The 20,712-nt window shown below is 41.6% G+C and overlaps 1 protein-coding gene across 1 annotated transcript; it reads right to left on the bottom strand.

Moving 5' to 3' along the window:
* Positions 1-1,401: 1,401 nt before the first annotated feature.
* LOC115577762 (NACHT, LRR and PYD domains-containing protein 1-like) lies at positions 1,402-20,098 on the bottom strand. Its single transcript, XM_030410652.1, has 5 exons — positions 19,846-20,098; positions 13,326-13,419; positions 4,913-5,086; positions 4,007-4,180; positions 1,402-1,648 (listed from the first exon to the last, which is right to left on the bottom strand). The coding sequence occupies exons 1-5, from the start codon at positions 20,096-20,098 to the stop codon at positions 1,447-1,449; spliced, it is 897 nt and encodes a 298-aa protein (XP_030266512.1). The 3' UTR covers positions 1,402-1,446.
* Between the last annotated feature and the right edge of the window lie 614 nt (positions 20,099-20,712).

Here is a 20,712-nt window from a genome sequence, read left to right as displayed (position 1 = left end):
AGGCTCCACCCTGAAAGGAGGAGGGGGGTCAGAGCAGCACATCCTCTTTCAGCATGCAAACATGGACATGACATGACTCTCATACACAGAAACACAATCTGTCCATCAGGCTGCTTCTCCCTGTTCTCCCTGAACCTCTTCACCTCTGCCACTCTCCACACACACTGAGAGTGAGCCACAGGATGTTGGTGTGTGTGAAAGAGGACGACAACATCTGAGAACACACACAAACCTCCTGTTGGATTTATCACTTCATCTTTATTTTATTGGATGTTGTTGCTGTTTCCTGTGGGCGACCTTACGCTTGCTGTTTGATCCAATGTCAACGTGTGCTTATGTTTCTATATTATAGGACTTTTGGATTTGGACATCAGAACTTTTGAGGTCCGATTCCTGTTTGAAGCTTGGAGGGCTTTTCTGAATCTCAGCTGCACAGTCTGCTTTTGTTCTTGCTGTGTTTCTGCTGCTTTGTTTTACTGTGCAAAGAAACAAATACAATTTATACGTAATAAATCAATCAGAAAACATTGGACGTTGGTTCCCGACCTCTGCCACAAAACCAAGTGACAGAGACTCCCAGACTGTTTCCCTCCAGAACCTCACAAGTGTCACTGAACCTGTTTGTGATAGAAACAGTTTCATGGTTTCATGTGTTGACATGTTCATGTTACTATAGTTTGGTGCTGGATTGATATCTGATGTATATTACAGCAGTAATAGTTACTGTGAGGAGAACTTCATGTCATGTTTGATGCCATTAAAAGCAGAAACAATGACAGAAAATGTCTCTTAGTCTGAAATCTGCTGTGGTGAACATGATGTGTCCAGATGTGACCAGAGGAACATCTGACTATGAAGCCAGGAATCTGTCTTTCTTTCTGTCTGTCTGTGGTTCACATGTCTCCAGAACCGTTCATCCAATCTACTTTATACTTGGCAGGTTTGTTGCTGAGGACTCAAAGAAGAGCAGCGTTTATTTTGAATTCAATAGTAGAAGTTTTTAAGGCTGCGACAACTAACCAGGCACATGCACACATAAGGCCCAAGACGTGAACAGAACCACTCACACATGTTGTTACACTTTGAGACACCAAAAATGAGCGCATGTGTATTTTGCTTATTTTTGTTGACATGTTATGTGTTTACAACTTGTTTGGAGTCCTGTTGTGGTAAATTCGGTGGGCCATATTTTCCAGAAATTCCATCACTCTTTGCAGCTGTGAAGACCCTCATTTCAGATAAGGTCACAGAGAGCTCAGGCTATGAAGGTGAAAGTGAATATGAGGCCAGTGTTGCTCTACAATCACCACCTCCTTAACCCACATCTCCCAAACCAACATCAGTTAGTACATTTTTGTAATTAACAACATAAAACATTCTGTCACTGGTGATTTTCTTTGTTTTTATTCCTGTGTTTCTTTCCTTCTTACAATTAATTAGGTGCAACTAGGGAATGAGACTCCACCGGAGTGTCTGACATTGTTGGGAGACTGTAAAATCACAACCCACAGTGAAAGGAAAGGCCCGCACCCTTCTGCTGGGCCTGTTCAGCACTGATGTCCTACTGAAGTCCAACCTGACGGGAGGGGTCAACAAGGTCGGTCCATCTGCAGAGAGACGCAGCCTCTGGACCCCAAGAAGCTTAAAGCTTTACTCAGTAACACAGTAAAAAAAATGTTTAATGGATTCATATATTTTGCTTAAGTTACTGTAAATGGTAAAGGGTAACAAACCTCGGGTTATTCACCGCCTGTGTCTACAGACACCAGCGATACAGCCCAGATGTGCATTTTTATTCAGATGATGTTTACAGATATGACTGTAAAAGAGGAGCTGTTAACATTACTGCTCATGAAAGAACACACGTGGGGAGAGGACATTTTTCAATCATTCAAAAACTTTCAGGAGAAAACCAGCAGCAGCTCCTGGTGTGTAAACTGTGCAGTATTGACGGCTGTTTGTCACCTATGTGCATTACTGCTGTCAATGTTTATGTGCAGCACCAAGGGTTACATTACTCTCTCAATATCAGTTATGCATTGTGTTATATAAAGTATATCAGTGTATGTATAAATAAAGAGATGTTTAGTATTTTTTATATAGGTAGATCATTTCAACCTGGTCATTTTGAAAGTAGCTCACAAGTTAAATCAGTGTGTGCACCCTGCTCTACAACGTCACAAACCCTATGATATATTTTGATGGTCCTCTGTTCTGTTGTGACAATAAAACAAACAAGTTTATTTTGAACTGCATTATCATATTATTTCAGTGAGGACTCATAAGTGACTACAAATAACTAATGTTACAGAAATCTGTTTATTGTTTGTGACGCGTTTCAGGATTAATTTTTTTAAATGTACATGTATATACATCGGCCGATATCTTATATATATATATAATATCTGATTTTTAAATCACCAAATATTTGTATCGGCCTTAAAAATCCTTTATCGGTCGGGCCTTAATCCTCAATGATCTTTTATTCTGAAAGTCCTTCCAATAATCAGACGACAGCAGTCTACAAAATAAAAGCTGCATCTCTTCAATCAAACCTGTATCCATCTGCAGCGTCTTTCACGTTTGTCTGCAATAATCTAGTTTTCACATGGCAGCTTTAAGATACAACACTGGGGCCGAACAATCAACAATCAACATGAGCTGCAGACTCTTGATGATGCTCTGTCTCTGCATCGTGATGCATCTTATAATGGAGACATTTCATCACCTCTAATACATTTATGTTGCTTTTAAAATTTGTAAGTTGTTTGAAAGTGAACTGAACAAGACTAAAGAGGAAAATGTAACAGCAATGTTTTATTCTTTTAATAAAATGCTGGACATGTAAAAAAAACAAAAACATCTGCTTTTGTGTTTTTATGTGATTAATGGGTTATGAAAATAGTTGTTAGTTGCAGCTCTATAACTTGTGACAACAAACACTACTCTGTGTTGTGTTGGTAGGGAGTGAGTCTCTCCGGTATGTGACAGAGCTACGAGCACGTTGCTGCAGTCACAGTAAAGTGCTGCTGTTATTACTGTAGTCGGACATAAAGTGTGAGGATAGACTCAGTTAGTGACTGAAACCATGTGTTGTTTGCTGCCACAGAAGATAAATTAAAAGTTCATTCATGCAACGTTGTCACGCCATCTTCCTGCATTCAACACTTCCTATAAATCTTTCAAAATGAAGGTCCTGCATTATGTAGTTATTTGAAAGCTTTTATTTTGAAGCAGCAAAATCAGGAAACATTGGATTTCCACCAGCTGCACTTTAACAGACTCCAGACCAGCTGAGAGTGAAACTGAGTCAGCAGCTACGAGCCAGGCTGAAGTAAATTACAACAGCATTAAACCAGAGGTCCACCAACTACTGTAGAGAGCTGCAGCTCTGCACAGGTCACATATCATGTTAATCAATGGAGCAGATGATTCATCACTGAATGTCTTCTTCTGTCATTTGATTTAGCTGGTGGTGCAAAACACTGAAACTTTCCTGCCCCTGCAGGCTGTTATAATGATAACTACCCAAACGCAGCAGCGGTTCATCAATTCTCTGCCGTTGGTCGCTCACACAGAGTGAAGCAGCTCCGCCTTGATTACAAACTGACGTGTAATTCACACAGAAAGCCGACGCTGCGGCTCCTATAGAGGCGTGACCTACACATCATGATGATGATGTCTGTGTGTTTTTAAGGTGTTTCCCCGTTTTCATTCTGTCAATCTAAACCCACGAATGGTTTATAATTATATGGATGCTGTTATAATGTGTAGTGATTTAGAGTCAGACCGGCATGCCCTCGATATGCACAGCTGGCTTATTCATTCACACTGGTTCAGTTCGTCAATAAAGCGCCCCTGATACTACCTCCAGAGGCGGATCAGCGCCGGAGCTAAATTTCACCCCTTGCTGCCTCCGAGAAATTCACACAGAGGCGGAGAATTGGCAGTGTGCAGTGTGAATGTGGCTACTGACTGTCTGTGGCTGCAGCAGGACTCTACATACCTGAGAGTGTCCAGTCTCCAGCCTGGATCCTCCAGTCGAGCAGATAGCTGCTTCACTCCTGAGTCTCCTGGATGATTGTAGCTCAGGTCCAGCTCTCTCAGATGGGAGGGGTTGGAGTCCAGAGCTGAGACCAGAGAAGTACAGCCTTCCTCTGTGATCAGACAGCCTGACAGCCTGCAGACACACAAAACAACACACATCACAGATCAGCTGAGAGTCCTGATGATTCAGTGCACATCTATGTTTAAGAGTTTAACATTTATTATATTCATTATCTTAGTTTTCAATAATCAGCACTAAACATTGAGTATAACTGAAACTGATGGAAATGCCATTAGTTTTGCAAATATTTGGCCATGAACCAACATATTGTACAGATTAAAATGATGACCTGATTATGGCAAGAAAAGTAATTACAGTTCATCCTGAGGAAAGCATATATTTTAATATATATATTATAGTAAGTTGTCAGACTGTGAACACTATCAGAACATCACACTCCTGTCCACGCAGATGTCGTCTCACCTCTGTTGTGGCTCTGTTACTACCACTGTAGGAGGATCAGAGGTGGAATGAAACTGTTTCCCAATTCCACCTTTGTAACTTTCACACCTACAGTAAGGTGGAATATCGATGCAAGATTCCTGCCTTGAAAAGGCAGTGTGAATGATCTCTCTCTCTTTCAACACAACCAGTTGAGACAGATGGCGTCTCACTACTTAGTCCGGTTGTGCTTGAGATTTCTGATTGTTAAAAGTCATTTTTTTCATGCCACTGTAACAACTGCTTGCTCATGAGGAAAATGTTGGGTCTCTTAAATAAATTGAATTATATTAGGAGTGTGATCAAGACCTGCTCCAATTGTAAAGTTACATGAACTAATGACATGAAATAATGAATCCTGACCTGAGAGTTTCAAGGACACAGTGTGGACTCTTCAGTTCAGCAGAAAGTAGCTTCACTCCTGAATCTTGCAGGTTGTTGTTACTCAGGTCCAGTTCTCTCAGACTAGAGGACTGGGAGCTGAGAACTGAGGACAGAGCTTCACAGCTTCTCTCTGAGAGGTTACAGTCACTCAGTCTGGATAAAGAATAATGAGCAGAACAAAACAATTATTTCTATTTGGGTCAATAACAGCAAATTTACTGCATTCTAAAGAAACTTCTCCACACTTACAGAGCTTTGTTGGAGGCTTTGACCACTGGCAGCAGCCTCAGAAGAGCCTCCTCTGAAGCAGAGTATTTCTTCAGGTCAAACACATCCAGATCTTCTTCTGATGACAGTAAGATGAAGACCAGAGCTGACCACTGAGCAGGAGACAGTTCATCTGTGGAGAGACTTCCTGAACTCAGGGACTGTTGGATCTCCTCCACTAGAGAACGATCGTTCAGTTCATTCAGACAGTGGAACAGATTGATGTTTCTCTCTGGAGACAGATTCTCACTGATCTTCTTCTTCATGTACTTGAGTGTTTCCTGATTGGTTTTTGAGCTACTTCCTGTCTGTGTCTGCAGACCTCGTAGAAGAGACTGATTGGTTTGCAGTGAAAGACCGAGGAGGAAGCGGAGGAACAAGTCCAGATGTCCATTTGGACTCTGTAAGGCCTCGTCCACAGCACTCTGGTAGAAACGTGTTGATTTGCCTCCAAAGACGTCAGACAACCGGGATGTCGACTGCTCTTGTTCTGACAACAGATTGACTCCAGAGTTGATGGATGTCAGATGGACATGAAGAGCAGCCAGAAACTCCTGAACACTCAGATGGATGAAGCAGAACACCTTGTCCTGGTACAGTCCTCTCTCCTCTTTAAAGATCTGTGTTAACACTCCTGAGTACACTGAGGCTGCTCTGATATCGATGCTACAATCTTTCAGGTCTGATTCATAGAAGATCAGATTTCCTTTCTGCAGCTGCTCAAAAGCCAGTTTTCCCAGAGACCCAATCATCTTCCTGCTCTCTGGAGTCCAGTGTGGATCTGTCTCAGCTCCTCCATCATATTTGACCTTCTTCACTTTGGCCTGAACCACCAGGAAGTGGATGTACATCTCAGTCAGGGTCTTGGGCAGCTCTCCTCCCTCTCTGGTCTTCAACACATCCTCCAGAACTGTAGCAGTGATCCAGCAGAAGACTGGGATGTGGCACATGATGTGGAGGCTTCGTGATGTCTTGATGTGGGAGATGATTCTGCTGGCCTGCTCCTCGTCTCTGAATCTCTTCCTGAAGTACTCCTCCTTCTGTGAGTCAGTGAACCCTCTGACCTCTGTCACCATGTCAACACACCCAGGAGGGATCTGATTGGCTGCTGCAGGTCGTGTGGTTATCCAGAGGCGAGCAGAGGGAAGCAGTTTCCCCCTGATGAGGTTTGTCAGCAGCACATCCACTGAGGTGGACTCTCTAACATCAGTCAGGATCTCAGTGTTGTGGAAGTCCAGAGGAAGTCGACACTCATCCAGACCGTCAAAGATGAACACAACCTGGAACTCTTCAAAGCTGCAGATTTCTTTGGTTTCAGTGAAGAAGTGATGAACAAGTTCCACCAAGCTGAACTTTTTCTCTTTCAGCACATTCAGCTCTCTGAAAGTGAATGGAAATGTGAACTCTATGTCCTGGTTGTCTTTGTCTTCAGCCCAGTCCAAAGTGAACTTCTGTGTTAAGACTGTTTTCCCGATGCCAGCCACTCCCTTTGTCATCACTGTTCTGATTGGTTCGTCTCTTCCAGGTGAGGCTTTAAAGATGTCTTCTTGTCTGATTGCTGTTTCTGGTCTGTGTGGTTTCCTGGATGCTGTTTCAATCTGTCTGACCTCATGTTCATCATTGACCTCTGCAGTCCCTCCCTCTGTGATGTAGAGCTCTGTGTAGATCTGATTCAGAAGGGTTGGGTTTCCTGCTTTAGCGATCCCCTCAAACACACACTGGAACTTCTTCTGAAGGTCAGATTTAAGTTTACGCTGACAAACTGCAGAATGACTTTCTAAATAAACACACAACAAACAAGATCAATAAGTTACTCATAAAGACAATAAGACAATTTCCTTTCCTTAAAGACTGTATATAAGCAGATTTATCATCATCAGTCTTCAGTAAATGTCTCATTGATCCAACATGTTAAATCTTTAGTGAAATCCTCTTACTGTTCTGCAGACAGTCAGCCAGCTCCTCCTGCTTCATTCTCCTCAGGAAGTGAAGTGTGATCTTCAGAAATGCCTCTCTGCTGCTCCTCCTCTGTTCTTCATCCTCACCATCCAACACCTCCTCATCCTCCCTCTGACTCTCTAAGTATTCTGGGTAATCTGAACTCAGAACCTTCTGGACCTTCCTCAGCTCGTTCTTCACAAATGTGACAATGTTCTCCTCCAGCAGCTGAAACAGAATATTATGTGAATGACAACATTTAACATCAGATCCATGTTGGACAGATTCACCACTGGTCTGTAAAGTGCAGCATGGAGATTATTGTGAACAGACTGGATGTAAAAGTAGTTGTTGTTCATGTACAGACCATAAATATGCAGTCCAGGTGTGTCTGATGCTGCTGGACAGACGGACCTCTGGGAACCTCTGAGCTCTCCTGGTCGACTCTGTGGAGGAATCATGAAGAATCAGTCACATTGTGTCTGTCCACTCAGAGACAAACACAAGCTGAAGGTCATGTGGAAGAAGCCCCACATCCCTGTTGTAATAAATGAGGAGGGGGTGGAGATGCTTGACACCTCCATGTTTCGTTTGGGTGCAACTGAATAACAAGCTGAACTAGTCAGACAACACTGAAGCCTTCAACAGGAATGGACAGATCAGGCTGTTCTTTCTGAGGAGGCTCAGGTCCTTCAATGTTTTCACTAGTCTGCTACTGATGTTCTACCAGTCTGTGGTTCAGTGTCATATCTGCTGTGGTGGATGGGGAGGTGTCATCAGCAGCTGTGGTACAAACAAACTGAATAAGCTGGACAGGAAGGCCAGCTCTGTGGTGGGGATGGAACTAGACAGTCTGGAGGCTGGAGCAAAACTAACACACCAGAGAACAGTGAGGGGAAAACACTGGCTTCATGGTTCCTTGCAAGCCGGAGGTCAGAATTCCTGTCTTCCAATCTAAAAGCGTCCCAGTGGATCTGATCAGAGAAACATGGACACTCGCTGCAAACAGGTGTTTGAATCAAATCAAATCAAATCAAATCAATCTTTATTTGTATGGCGCTTTTCATACAGAAGAGTAGCTCAAAGTGCCTTACAGGGATTCAAAACAACAACAGAAAAGAGAAACAGCAAATAAAAATCAAGATAAGAAAATTTAAAGAACCCAACCCTCCCACCCCCACAGACATGCACAGAGACATACACAAATACATACACACTCAAACACACACTCACACATACGCACGCAGACACACAGACTCATACACTCACACTAGAGGTCGACCGATAGTGGATTTTTAAAGGCCGATATAATAACGATAGATTGGAGCAGGAAAAAGCCGATAGCCGATTAATCGGCCGATATCACTCACTCCCCCCTCCCCCCCTGTGAAAAAATTCAACACTGTTGGAAATGAACAATCTTTGACTTTATTAGCAGCAACTGTTTTACTGAACAGCTAAGTCAACGTAATAAATATCCCAATATATAAAATCTCGAAGTGAACATCAAACTCAAAGTAATAAATACCTAAATAAATAAATAAATCTGGATAAATTAAGTGATCCTTCACATTTTGTGAGTGATGGCACTGTGTGCCATAAAAAATAATAATCACAAAATAACACTGGTTAAACAAGGCACATAGTGAAGGGATTTGAACTGTGATTTTCTCATCCTCCCATAGTCAGGCTGTAACCACTAACCAGCTAGGGATGGTATGTTAGGATTTTATCTTTATCTTATCCATACTCTTAACAGTCCTGTTCTTTATCACTACTAAAGAATGGTTTGTTTTTTAATTATCTTTTTTTTAAAAGAATAAATTCAGAACAGGAATTCCTTTATATTTCAAATATAACTACATATTGTTTCCACTGCAGCAACAGTAAAGTTTACAACAGCAAAGTCACTATATAAACTCCGTAATATCTGGAAACAAATCGAGGGGGGGGGCGGCTGGTTTGTCTCAGCCAGCAGCTAAAGTTTACAAGAAATTGCCAAATTTTAAGATTCATGGCAAACTAAGATGAACAGACTACACACAGACAGCTTTCATTTTAGCGTGTTCTTAACAAGCTGTTAATTGTTAGCTTAACAAGCACTGTGGTCGTGTAAAACGTGCCGGTGCAAATGTCGCTGTTTATGCTGAAATATGATGCACGTTTATGCTAGTTGAACAAGTGGTACTTATTGCCTACGCAAAGGACGTTATGTTTGTTGACTTTCAACTCGTGAAGGTTTTATTGCACTTACAGTTACGCGTGTCGCCGTCTCCACCTGGTCACTTCTCTCCTCTCTCTCCTGCACACAGCAGCAGAGAGAGGAGAGGAGCAGCCCGGCCCGTCAGTGATCAGAGAGACAGAGAGCAGGGCAGGGAAGAAGAAGTTTATGGCGCTGTGGAAAAAAACTGCAGCCATCGGCCACTATCGGAGCGTAGTTCCGCCGATTCCGATAGTTTGTAAAACGTCCTATCAGCGCGGATTAATCGGCCAAAACGATTGATCGGTCGACCTCTAACTCACACATACACTAGCTGTCACTAGAGAGACATGGCTGGGCAGCGAAACCTGAGGCGTGGAGGAAGCTACCTTTGGGGGGGGCCAACCACACTGAGAGCCATCCCAGTCCAAGGCTGCAGAGAGTGCTGCCACAGGAACCACCCCAACCCGGGCAGACAGGAGGCCCCACACCACAGTGCGGAGCCCTCTAGCTACCCGGGCCGAAACCGCCCATGGGACAGCACCCCCAACGGCCAGACCAGAGACAACTCCCAGTCTGGCAGGCCCCCATGAGGAATCATTGGAGATTGAAAACTGACAGTCTAAAACAGTAAAATAGAGCAAAAAGCATAGAGGCTTAAAACACGAGGGACTAAGACATAAAAGCATAGAGGCTAAAAACACAAACTCTTTTTGGGAAGGCCAGAGAGCAGGGCATTACAGTGGAAAGTCTGTGAACTTCACATCAACTACAGCAGCTGATTTAACAGTTGAGAAAACTTAAAGTAAAGACAGGAGGAGTCGGCTGCTAACACATACTGTCAAAGACTGAGACTGAGCTCAGATCAACTGAATCAAAGTGAGAATGACAACTACAAATGGTTTTACTGCACATTTCCCAAACAAACACTATATGAAGTCAAAAATGATCAAGAGGTTAAAAGTAATTGTTCACTTTGTGCACTAGTGATGGCTTGGTCGCGAGCAAATCAGTTCAAACGAACGACTCTTTAATGCAAACTACTGACCTGATTCCCTGTTTCACTTCTCTCACGTTTGTTCTCACAGACCAGTTGCTGTGTTGTTCACTGTTTAGTTATCAGAGTGGTGAGTAGGGGTGTGCCAAAATATCGATACTACGATATATTGCGATATTTCGTCTTGAGGTACGTTATTGATACACTGGTGCCAAATATCGATATATAAAAATATTTAAAAAATTATTATTATTATTTATTTTATTTTTTTTGGCCCACCACCACCACCCCTCTTCAGAGGACAGCTTTATCTTTATTCAAACATAGGTATACAACCAAATAAAATTTAAAAAATGGTTTAAGTAGCTCTGAAACCCACACATGTAGATATTTAATGATAGTTGTGGTCAGTGTGTGTGTTAAGAAGAGACAATATACTCTTTGTTTACTTGGCTGTCATTCATGTGAAATTGATTGACAATGTTTTGTAATTCCTGTGAAATGGATTCAGTGCAGTCAATAAATTCTGAATTTCTTCAGTGACACAGATATCGTGATGTATCGTGGATGAAATTTCTTGCAATATATCGATTATCGCAGAATCGCTGTATCGTGATTCTATCGTTATCGTGGGCAAAATATCGTGATAGTATCGTATCGCGAGGTACCTGGTGATACCCAGCCCTAGTGGTGAGTGCTGAGTCTAGGACACTGTTGTCGAATTTTCCAATCCAATGAGAAACAGGAAAGCATAGCAACCGTTTCTGTGAAAAAAACCCCATTTCATTTCGTTCATAGCTCATCCTGCTCGTTTGTTCACTGATTCCTCTCCTGTCACTCGTTCTTGGCTAGCAGGCTTTAGCTGTTAACTGTTGTGTTGTCTAAATGTGCACATAATCATGAAGTTGCAGCTATGTATTTGCCTTGAACTACAGCGTTATGTGAAATCCACCTCTATTGTGCACTGAGAGACACAGAAAAGAGAGGGAACAAACAAAGGGTGGACAGTGAACTTTCAACTTCTGTGGTCACATGACTGAAAACCAGACTTGATGACTTGATGGAGGAACATAGTGGAGGCACAATTATCCTTTGTTAGCAGCTAGCATCTGTTAGCCTGAATACAATGACTACGTGGGCCATTCCAAAATAGGAGGACATTTTACGTCCCACCCATGAAATTTCAAGTAATACATTTACAAAATACAAAATCATGCAGTTGTTGTGTAACTTTTACTTGTCCTGAGACCAACTCGAAAAAATAATTTGAAAATATTTTTTAAAATACTAAATAAGTCTGGAGTACTCCCTAATATGCTATTTTTCTCTTGTCCCACACCCTTGGTGACCAAATTGGACTCCAATAAAAACTGTCAAAATGACATTTAAATCTACTTTCTTTTGTATGATTTTGTTCATAGATGTCTCTGCACTTAAGGCTTTGTCTTTCACTCTGTCTCTGAGGATCAGAATGAGAATTAAGTATTATCTTTGCAAACTAAAAGGGTGTGTAAGGTGTAACCAATGTATTGAATATTAGAGATCTAATGAAAATCAGTAAAGAAACAGTGTTGCGCTGAGGTCATGAGAAAGTGTTAAAGAACTGATCAGGTCATCATGAGGCCAAAAGGAAGTGTCAAAATCTGACCCCACTTCGGGCACGGGCACAGACCGTGGCCGAGGTGTGTTAGGTCATTATGAAATCGTCAGCTTTCATTAAGGGACTATTAGTCATTGAACGGAGAGATGGTGGGAAAATGTCCTAGTAAGGACATTAAACCGTGCCACTGTCCGAAGCAAGAGAGAAGCGTTATGAAATCGATAACCATCATCAAGGGGTTATCAACCAGTGGATGGAGAGATGCTGAAAAAATTTCCTAATAAGGACACAAAACCAAGCCAGTGTCCGAAGCAAGAGTGTATATAACCTGAGGAGCACAGACTAAAGTTCGTTCTTCAACTCGCTGAAGCCTTAAAGAAACACCTGAGACGGAGAATGTGAGCAGCCTAAACATCGAAGAAAGGACTTCAAGAAGTCTTCGGCAGAAACAGACCAAGGAATTAAGAGCACAACTGATTAACCATTTTTGCCAACATGCTGTGGATTACAATTTGGATATTGGAGTACTTTTGTCCACTCTGCTGGCGTGAAGTTTGGACTTTGAGGAAGTGACGAGAACTCGGTCTGGGTTTTGATTTGCCTCAAGCACTTGGACTTTCAGCAGGAAGGGAGAGGCAAGCCATGGAAAGACCTGACCCTCTCCATCTCAGCTAAATGTAAGTATTTTCGAGCTGGTCGAGTGCCTCCTGGACAGGGGTAAAACTTAGGATCTAATACCTCTCTTATATTTTTCATATTTTTATAACATTGTCAGCCTCGCTTGAATGTCTCACTCTACCTCACTCAACCCTGTTATGCCTATTTCCAGAATAATAGAAATACTTTACTTGTTTACTTATGTAAGTCTGTCATCTTGGTAATTACCAAGGGTTAAATGCTAACAGCCAGCTAAACAACTAGCATAGATTTGTGAGGAAAAGCTAAAATTAGCATGTATTTGCAGCCCTGTTACTGAGTGTTGGTAACAGGGTTGCGCTAGATTTAGCAAATATCAATTGTAACATGTAATACAAAAACAATCCTTTTATGCCTGAGATGAGCCAATAAAGGTTTTTATAGTTTAATACCTATTATTGATGAATATGTAGCAGATAACTGTTAAATACAAGGTTAATTTTTTTGAAAATTCCGAAGCCCAAATGTCCTCCAATTCTGGAATGACCCATGTTACACTCAACCAGTCATCAGACAATTGTTAAACTGGACTCAAGAGATGAAGACTGGTTCTACTGGGCAGCTTTCTAATGTGAGAATATAAATGTACTAAAGAAGAACTATGATGAAAAACAACAACAACTTTAAACAAATGTCTCTAAATAAATAACATAAAACATTAATCAGTCATATTTTCATGTTATTAACAGCTCACCTCTTTACAGTAGTAGGTTTTTCTTCTCTAAAATCAATATAACGATTCTCTGACCGGTCACTCTTGAAGGAAACACAGCTGGGTCCAGGTTCAGGTCCAGGTCCAGGTCCAGTAGAGGCTGGTCTCCTGTTGGACAGAGAAGAAGACCACCAGAGATGTTAATTCACTCTCTAGTCTTCAGACACAGAAGCTTCTGTCCATAAAATAGTGGAAAACATCAGGAATAAACCTTCAGAGAATATTGGACCAAACTAATTCAATAAAGTGAAATGAAGAGTTGAAGACTGGTTCTATTGGGCAGCTTTCTAAAGGGAGAATATAAATTTAAGTGAAGAAGAACGAAGCTGAAAATAAACATCAGGTTTCAAAAAACATCTTTCTCCTCAGTTAAAACATGAATCAGTCACATATTAATGTCATTAACAGCTCACCTCTTTACAGCAGGAGGTTGTTGTCCTTTGAAATCAATGTAACGATTCTCTGACCGGTCACTCTTGAAGGACACACAGCTGGGCTCAGGTCCAGGTTCAGGTCCAGGCCCAGGTCCTGGTTCAGGTCCAGGTCCAGGTCCAGTGGTTTTAGAGGGAGGGCCTCCCTCCTCTCTGTCCTCACACTGATTCATGCTGCTCATCTCACACACACTTTCATCTGGAGAGGAAACACAAATCATTCATCTGCACATCAACTGAACATTAATTGACTATTATTCATTTCAACCATGAACATTTAAACATAAAACAATTATTTCACAAGAAGAAGTATAAAGTGACCTTTGAAAAAGAGAGAAAGGACAAAATGTTTGACACATTCAACAAATAAAATGAAAACGTTAAAAACTAAGATGAGCTGCAGAATCACACAGCGCAGCTCCTGATTGGTCAAACAGTTTCTGCAGCAGCTGATAATATCTTTTGTTCACAAGTTGATTGATCTGAGCTGCAAATGTCAGTAAACTGCATTTTACATGTTGTAATGTGTCTGTGTCAGTAATGTTATCGTTGGTTTAATGGACTAAATTCAAGAGGCGTGAAGCAAAGATTACACAGCAACACACACACACACACACTGTCTCGTGTGTGACTACTAAATATGTTACAAGCTCAACAAGATAATATAATATATAATATAGACCTATGTCACGAACATTACATTTGTTTACTTTATGGTTGCGAGTGTGCTTCACTTGTGTGACGTAACTGAGGTCTGAGGTCACATGACGTAACACACCGCGGAGTAATAATATGAATAATGATAAGAAGTTAAGCTTCTACAGTGAAACTCTAAATACTCAAAGATGTTTAACCAAGGTAGTTAAACTGTCGTCAGTCTGTGTTGGCTGTGTTTCAGTAAGTAAGCAAGTATCGGCACAAAATGGCGGATGTTCTTATCGGCTGTTGTTTCACCTCCGTCGTCCCGAGTTTAAACTTAAACGAGTTCGTCGAGAAATAAACAACGAGCTTCACTTTTTGTGCTGTTTCCGGTGTAACAATGAAAAGTAGAGCTTGTGTTAGCGAGTCTAACATGTCAGATTCATTACATTACCTTCAGCTGGAGGTTCAGACGGAGAAAACTATCTGCAACACAACTGTCAGAGAAAGTGAAAGTAAACTGTGAGGAGGAAACAGCCAGAGAGGCGTGTGACTAACTGGGAGTCTTCCTGTTAGACTGAGGGGGCTGCAGCACGACCCACAACGAGCTAACACATGCCGAATTTACAAGAAGGCCCAAATAATGAAGAATCAGTCACAAACAGCGTTTCAGGGAGTTTATAAAGTGTCTCCTAACTCAAAAACTCACTAAATGGAGAGATTTCATAAGGGAGTCTGGGGGTTGACATGTTCAAACTGTTAGTGACGTCACCACAGAGGATTTCTGGGTATTGACGTTCCAATCAAGAGTAGAATGTGTTGGTCAGAATGTTTTCACAGCTGATGTGGACACCATTCATTATTAAATACGGCACATTTCAATGAATATCCTTGAATATAATTTTGACAAATCCTTAATCACTGGTGACTTCTTGTAAATTCGGCTTTAAAATGCAAAAAATGTGGATGTTTATTTCCTTGTAAAACGTGTCAGTTTGCACCAGCCTACATTAAACAGTAACTACTGTAATATGAGCTACTTCTTAGTCATGTTGAATATAAAAGCAGCTTTGTTATAAGATCAGTTCAGGGCTGGATGAAGAGTCAGAGCTGTCAGACTGAGAGCGCAGGACACGAGATTCACCACAAGAGGGAGCTAAAGGGCAGCAGAGCAGAGGAGAAGCACCACAAGACACAAAAACATACTTTTTTTTTGAATATTTTATTTATACTTTTTTAATTCTTTACAAAAAACAAAGGACAGAGAAAGGAAACAAAAAAACAAAAAAACAAAAACCTACATACAAAATGGACACACAACACCTGACATTGTTACCCTGAGAGGAAAATCAAAGCTTTGGTCAGTACAGAAACAATACAGGAAACTGAATGAATTACAAATACCACATAGCAGCCTGATTCATATTATTGGTCATTTAGGTCTCATCAAGTAAGGCCAAAAATGGTTTCCATGTTTTCTCATAATGCTTAGGTGCATTCCCTCTACTAAGGCGAATCTGTTCCATCCTTGAAACAAAAACCATTTCGTTAAGCCACCTCTTAAAGCAAGGGGATGATGGAGATTTCCAGTTAAGTCAAATTAATGTTTTGGCTGCTACCATGCCTGTTTTGAGAGCCTGCTTACAGTGGGAAGGGAGGGTCGATGTCCTTTCAGAGGAACCAAAAATAGCAAGGTTACAGTCTGGTTGAATAATTATTTTATATTGCTTAGAGAACCAATTGAATATGTCGCTCCAAAAGCTGTCCAGCACTGGGCAATACCAAAATAAATGTGAGAGTGAACCTTCGGCTCTGTTACATCTATCACACATGGGAGACACTGATTCAAATATTCTATTAAGTTTAGTTTTGGAGTAATGCAGTCTATGTAGGACTTTAAATTGAATTAGGCGATATCTTGAGTTTATAGAACACTTCTGTATACTGGACAGGCCCTCCTCCCATAGTTCCTCTGACAGTGGAACTCCCAGTTCTTTTGACCATATATCCCTGAGATGACTGGTACTCACTGGCATCTCAAAAGCAGTAACAAAGCGGGAAATCAAATGCCTGGAGTTTGGTTGTAAGAGAAATGTATCATAAAAATTATAATTATGTGGTCTTAATGGGAAATCCGAAACATGTTCTCTTACAAAATGTCTGACCTGTAAATATCGATAAAAATGTGACTGAGGGAGGTGATATCTAGCCTGGAGCAGAGGGAAAGAAGCAAAATTGTTATCTATGTAAAAATCAGAAATGCAACGTAGGCCTCTCTTTCTCCAGTCCAGAAACACCCCATCCGTCAAGCCTGGTTTTAAAACAAATGATTACCCGCTATTGGTGCATTTAAATGAAACATTTGGTAATCCAAGGGCTTTTCTTATTTGACTCAGTATCTTCAAAGAATTGCTAAGAACAAAATTGTTACCAAATAACTTGTGGGATGGTTGTGCAATTGAAAAGAGCAACGCTGGGAGCGAAGTTTGTGATACAGACATGGATTCAATTTTTAACCAGAGCGGAGAGGAACAGTCATCATGAGGAGAACCCCCCTGCCAGAAAATGAGAGCCCTTGCATTTGCAGCCCAGTAATAATGCCTAAAAATCGGGAGACCAAGACCCCCGCTTTTTACGTTCTTCTGCAGATGGGCTTTAGAAATGCGAGGGGGTTTATCTGCCCAAACAAATGACAGGACAACTGAATCTAGTTGTTCAAAAAAATGTAACGGCAAAATAAATAGGGAGGTTTTGAAAAGATACAAGAACCTTGGAAGTGCAACCATTTTAATGGCATTTATACGGCCAATCATTGAGAGAGGGAGCAGTTTCCAGTTCTTAATATTAGCTTTTAGTTTATCCCCATATCCAAAAAATTCAATTTCGTAAGAGTTTGGGGTTTCTGGAAATCTTAAGGCCAAGGTTAATATATGGGTAGTAACAATTTTAAATGCAAAGATTTCACGAAATAGGGCACATGTTAGTCAATGGCATGAACTCACATTTGTCCCCAGTTAATTGTGTACCCAGACAATTTACCAAATGATTCATATAATTCAGGAGGTTGGGAACTGAGACCACTGGGTCTGATAAACATATCAATAAATCAGCAGCATACAGATTAACAAGGCTTTGGACATTACCAACTTTACACCATGAATATCTGGGTGACCCCTTATACCTATGGCAAGTGGGTTCCAAGGTAATATCAGAGAGAAGAGGAGAAAGAAGGGTCGCCCTTGCCTTACACCCCGCTGTAACTCAAAGGGTTGGGACCTATCTGAATTAGTGAGAATAGAGGATACTGGTTTAAGATAAATCATTTTCACCCATTCAATAAAACTTTCCCCAAATCCAAATTGCTTTAGAGTCTTCAGCATGTAAGGCCATTCGATCTGATCGAATGCCTTCTGGGCATCAAGAGATAAAATAGCAGCCTGTGTATTTTCCCCATGTACTGAATATATTGTATTTAAAAGCAGACGGACGTTACTAAAAGAAAACCGACCTGGGATAAATCCAGTCTGATTAGGGTGTATAATTGTGGAAATATGCCTACCTAATTTTGTAGCCAAAACTTGAGTTATTATTTTCAGATCACAATTTAAGAGAGCAACCGGTCTGTAACTTGCAGGATCCACCGCTTCCCTTCCCCCTTTCAAAAGCAAGGAGATATTTGCCTCATATAATGAACTGGGGAGCGTCTTATTTCTCATAGAATCTTTCACCATTCTCAGCATGAGTGGAACTATTTTGTCATGAAATGATTTATAAAATTCACAGCCAAAGCCATCTGGGCCGGATGTTTTTCCAGAGGGGAAGGCTCGAATAGCATTCAAGAGGTCAGTTTCAGAAAATGGGGCATCTAAGTCATCTCTCGCCGCACTATCCTGGTCTTCAAGAAGAGAGAGGGTTGAAGCGCCAGCTGTATTTTGGTCTAGATAGGATATTTCTGAAGTTAAGAGAAACTGGACTGTGATCAGATATTAAAATATTATGATAAGTAGAATTAGTAACACTAGGCAGTAATTCAGAAGCTATCAGAAAGTAGTCAATCCTAGTGTAAGACTTATGGACATGAGAATAAAAAGAAAACTCCTTATCTGTAGGATGCTGCAGGCGCCATATTACAACCATATTCCTTGTTTTAATTAAATCATTCAGAATTCCCACTAAAGCTATAGTGGGAGGTGGCTTTGTAGAAAACCTATCCAGGACCGGGTCCAGATAACAATTAAAGTCTCCTCCAATAATAACATTCGGGGTGGAGTCCGGTATCAAATCAAATGCTTTACGGAAGAAATCAGGATTATCGATATTTGGACCATAGATGTTAAGCAACGTTATTGGAAGGGAGATTATGTGTCCAGATATCATCAAATACCTGCCATATGGGTCTGCTGTCATACAGTCAAGACTAAATGGTATATCTTTTCGGAAAAGAATAGCAACCCCCCTAGACTTGCGGGTAAAAGGTGCTTGATAAACTTGTGAGATCCAATTTGCTCTCAACCTGCGCTGCTCATTTACACCGATGTGCGTTTCCTGAAGAAAAACTACGTCTGGTTTTAATGACTTGAGATGCGAGAAGACGCGACCCCTTTTAATCACATGACCCAATCCCTTTACATTCCATGAGACCAATGTAAATGTATCATTTATGCTGCTACGTGTTACGTTATCTGATACTGACATTATCCCTATAATAAAAGCAATCTGGTATCCTCTCAAACGTGCACAAAATATAATAAAACAAGACACAAAGTACATCCATTGTAACCTGAGGTAACACCCTCAAACAAACCCATGAACCTGAACATGTCCCCTACCCGCCCGCAAGCACTTCCCCAAACGAAGCACAGACATCCCTTCATGCTCGGGGCCGCTACACGCACGGCCTGAAACCTGCCTTCAAACCTAACGCTGTTAAAGCTGTGATAGCTAACTTAGCCCAGTTCCGCTGCCAAACATAATTGACCTGAGTCCGAAGAATCAGAATGACAGTCTCTCAGTGTGTTGAACACAGTTATTTGAATGAGAAGTGTAGCACTAGTCTTAAGATGAGTTCTTTAAGTCAGTGTTGATAAAAGTCATGCCTCACTCGGTGTTCTGAAGACCTTGAACCTTTAGCTCCCGTAGCATCCGCTGGGCCTCGGTGTACTCACGCCGCTGCCGCATCACCTCAGGGTGTAATCCGGGAACATTAGCACCTTGTTGGCTTTGTACTCTAGTTGTCGTTCCCTCCGGAGGCGAAGTATGAGCTCCTTCTCCCGATAGAAGTGGACCCTGGCGATGATGGCGCGAGGCTTAGCTCCAGCTGTGGGCGGCGGCGCAGCAGGTCCGGTGCGCCCAGTCGATAACCACCGGTGACTGAAAACTGTCTTTGCCAAAAAGCTTCGGGATTAATGCCTCGATGAATTCGGTTGGTTTACCGCCCTCTTCCTGTTCAGGAATGCCGATAATCTTGATATTGTTGCGACGCGACCGGCCTTCGAGGTCATCCACCTTTAGCCTGAGCGCGTTGTTTTCATCCTTCAGGCCAGAGACTGCCTTCTCCAAGCAGGTTATGCGGCTCTCATGGTCCAGCACTCGTTCTTCCACTGTTTCAACCTTCTCCAATAGTTCCCTTTGAGAGCTCTGCACTACTTGAAGTGTTTGCTCTAGTTTATCAAACCTGCCGTTCATGTGTCCCAGGATCTTGTCGGAAACTTTCTCCCATATTGACGGCAACAGCTCCGTGTCGCTGTCGCTGGAGTCATGAACTGGCTGGCTAGCGCTAGCATTGTTAGCATTAGCGCTAGCATTGTTAGCATCAGCGCTAGCATTGTTAGCATTAGCGCTAGCATTGTTAGCATTAGCGCTAGACGAAGCAGAGGATGGTGGAGGCCACTCGACGTTTTTTGACGACTTCCTCGGCATGTCGTTGCATAAACTTAACTGGTTAGGCCACTACTGTGTACAGTTGTTCCCGAGGCTGATAGAATTATGTACGAGACTGTCAGAATAATAATTTTACATATTGGCAGGGAAGAGCCCCTGAAAGCACGTCTACTCCATGCGCTGCTCACTAGCGCCCCCCACAAAAACATACTTTAATAAATGTCTTTGACCTGTTTCACTGTTTTCTGTCACTTTACTCGTTTATATTTTCTTTTTAGTGTGATTTGATTCGGAAAGTGCTCCATGAATTATCATCAGGGGGGTTGAAAGCTTTAATTTTTCTCCTTTTTGTTCATGTTCTTATTTTTCTGAGTTTAAAATGATCCTCATCTGTATCTACCCAGAGCTGCTGTCAGATA

The sequence above is a fragment of the Sparus aurata genome, unplaced genomic scaffold, assembly GCF_900880675.1.
Source record: "Sparus aurata unplaced genomic scaffold, fSpaAur1.1, whole genome shotgun sequence".
NCBI lineage: Eukaryota > Metazoa > Chordata > Actinopteri > Spariformes > Sparidae > Sparus > Sparus aurata.
This window is presented reverse-complemented; position numbering and strand designations above follow the sequence as displayed.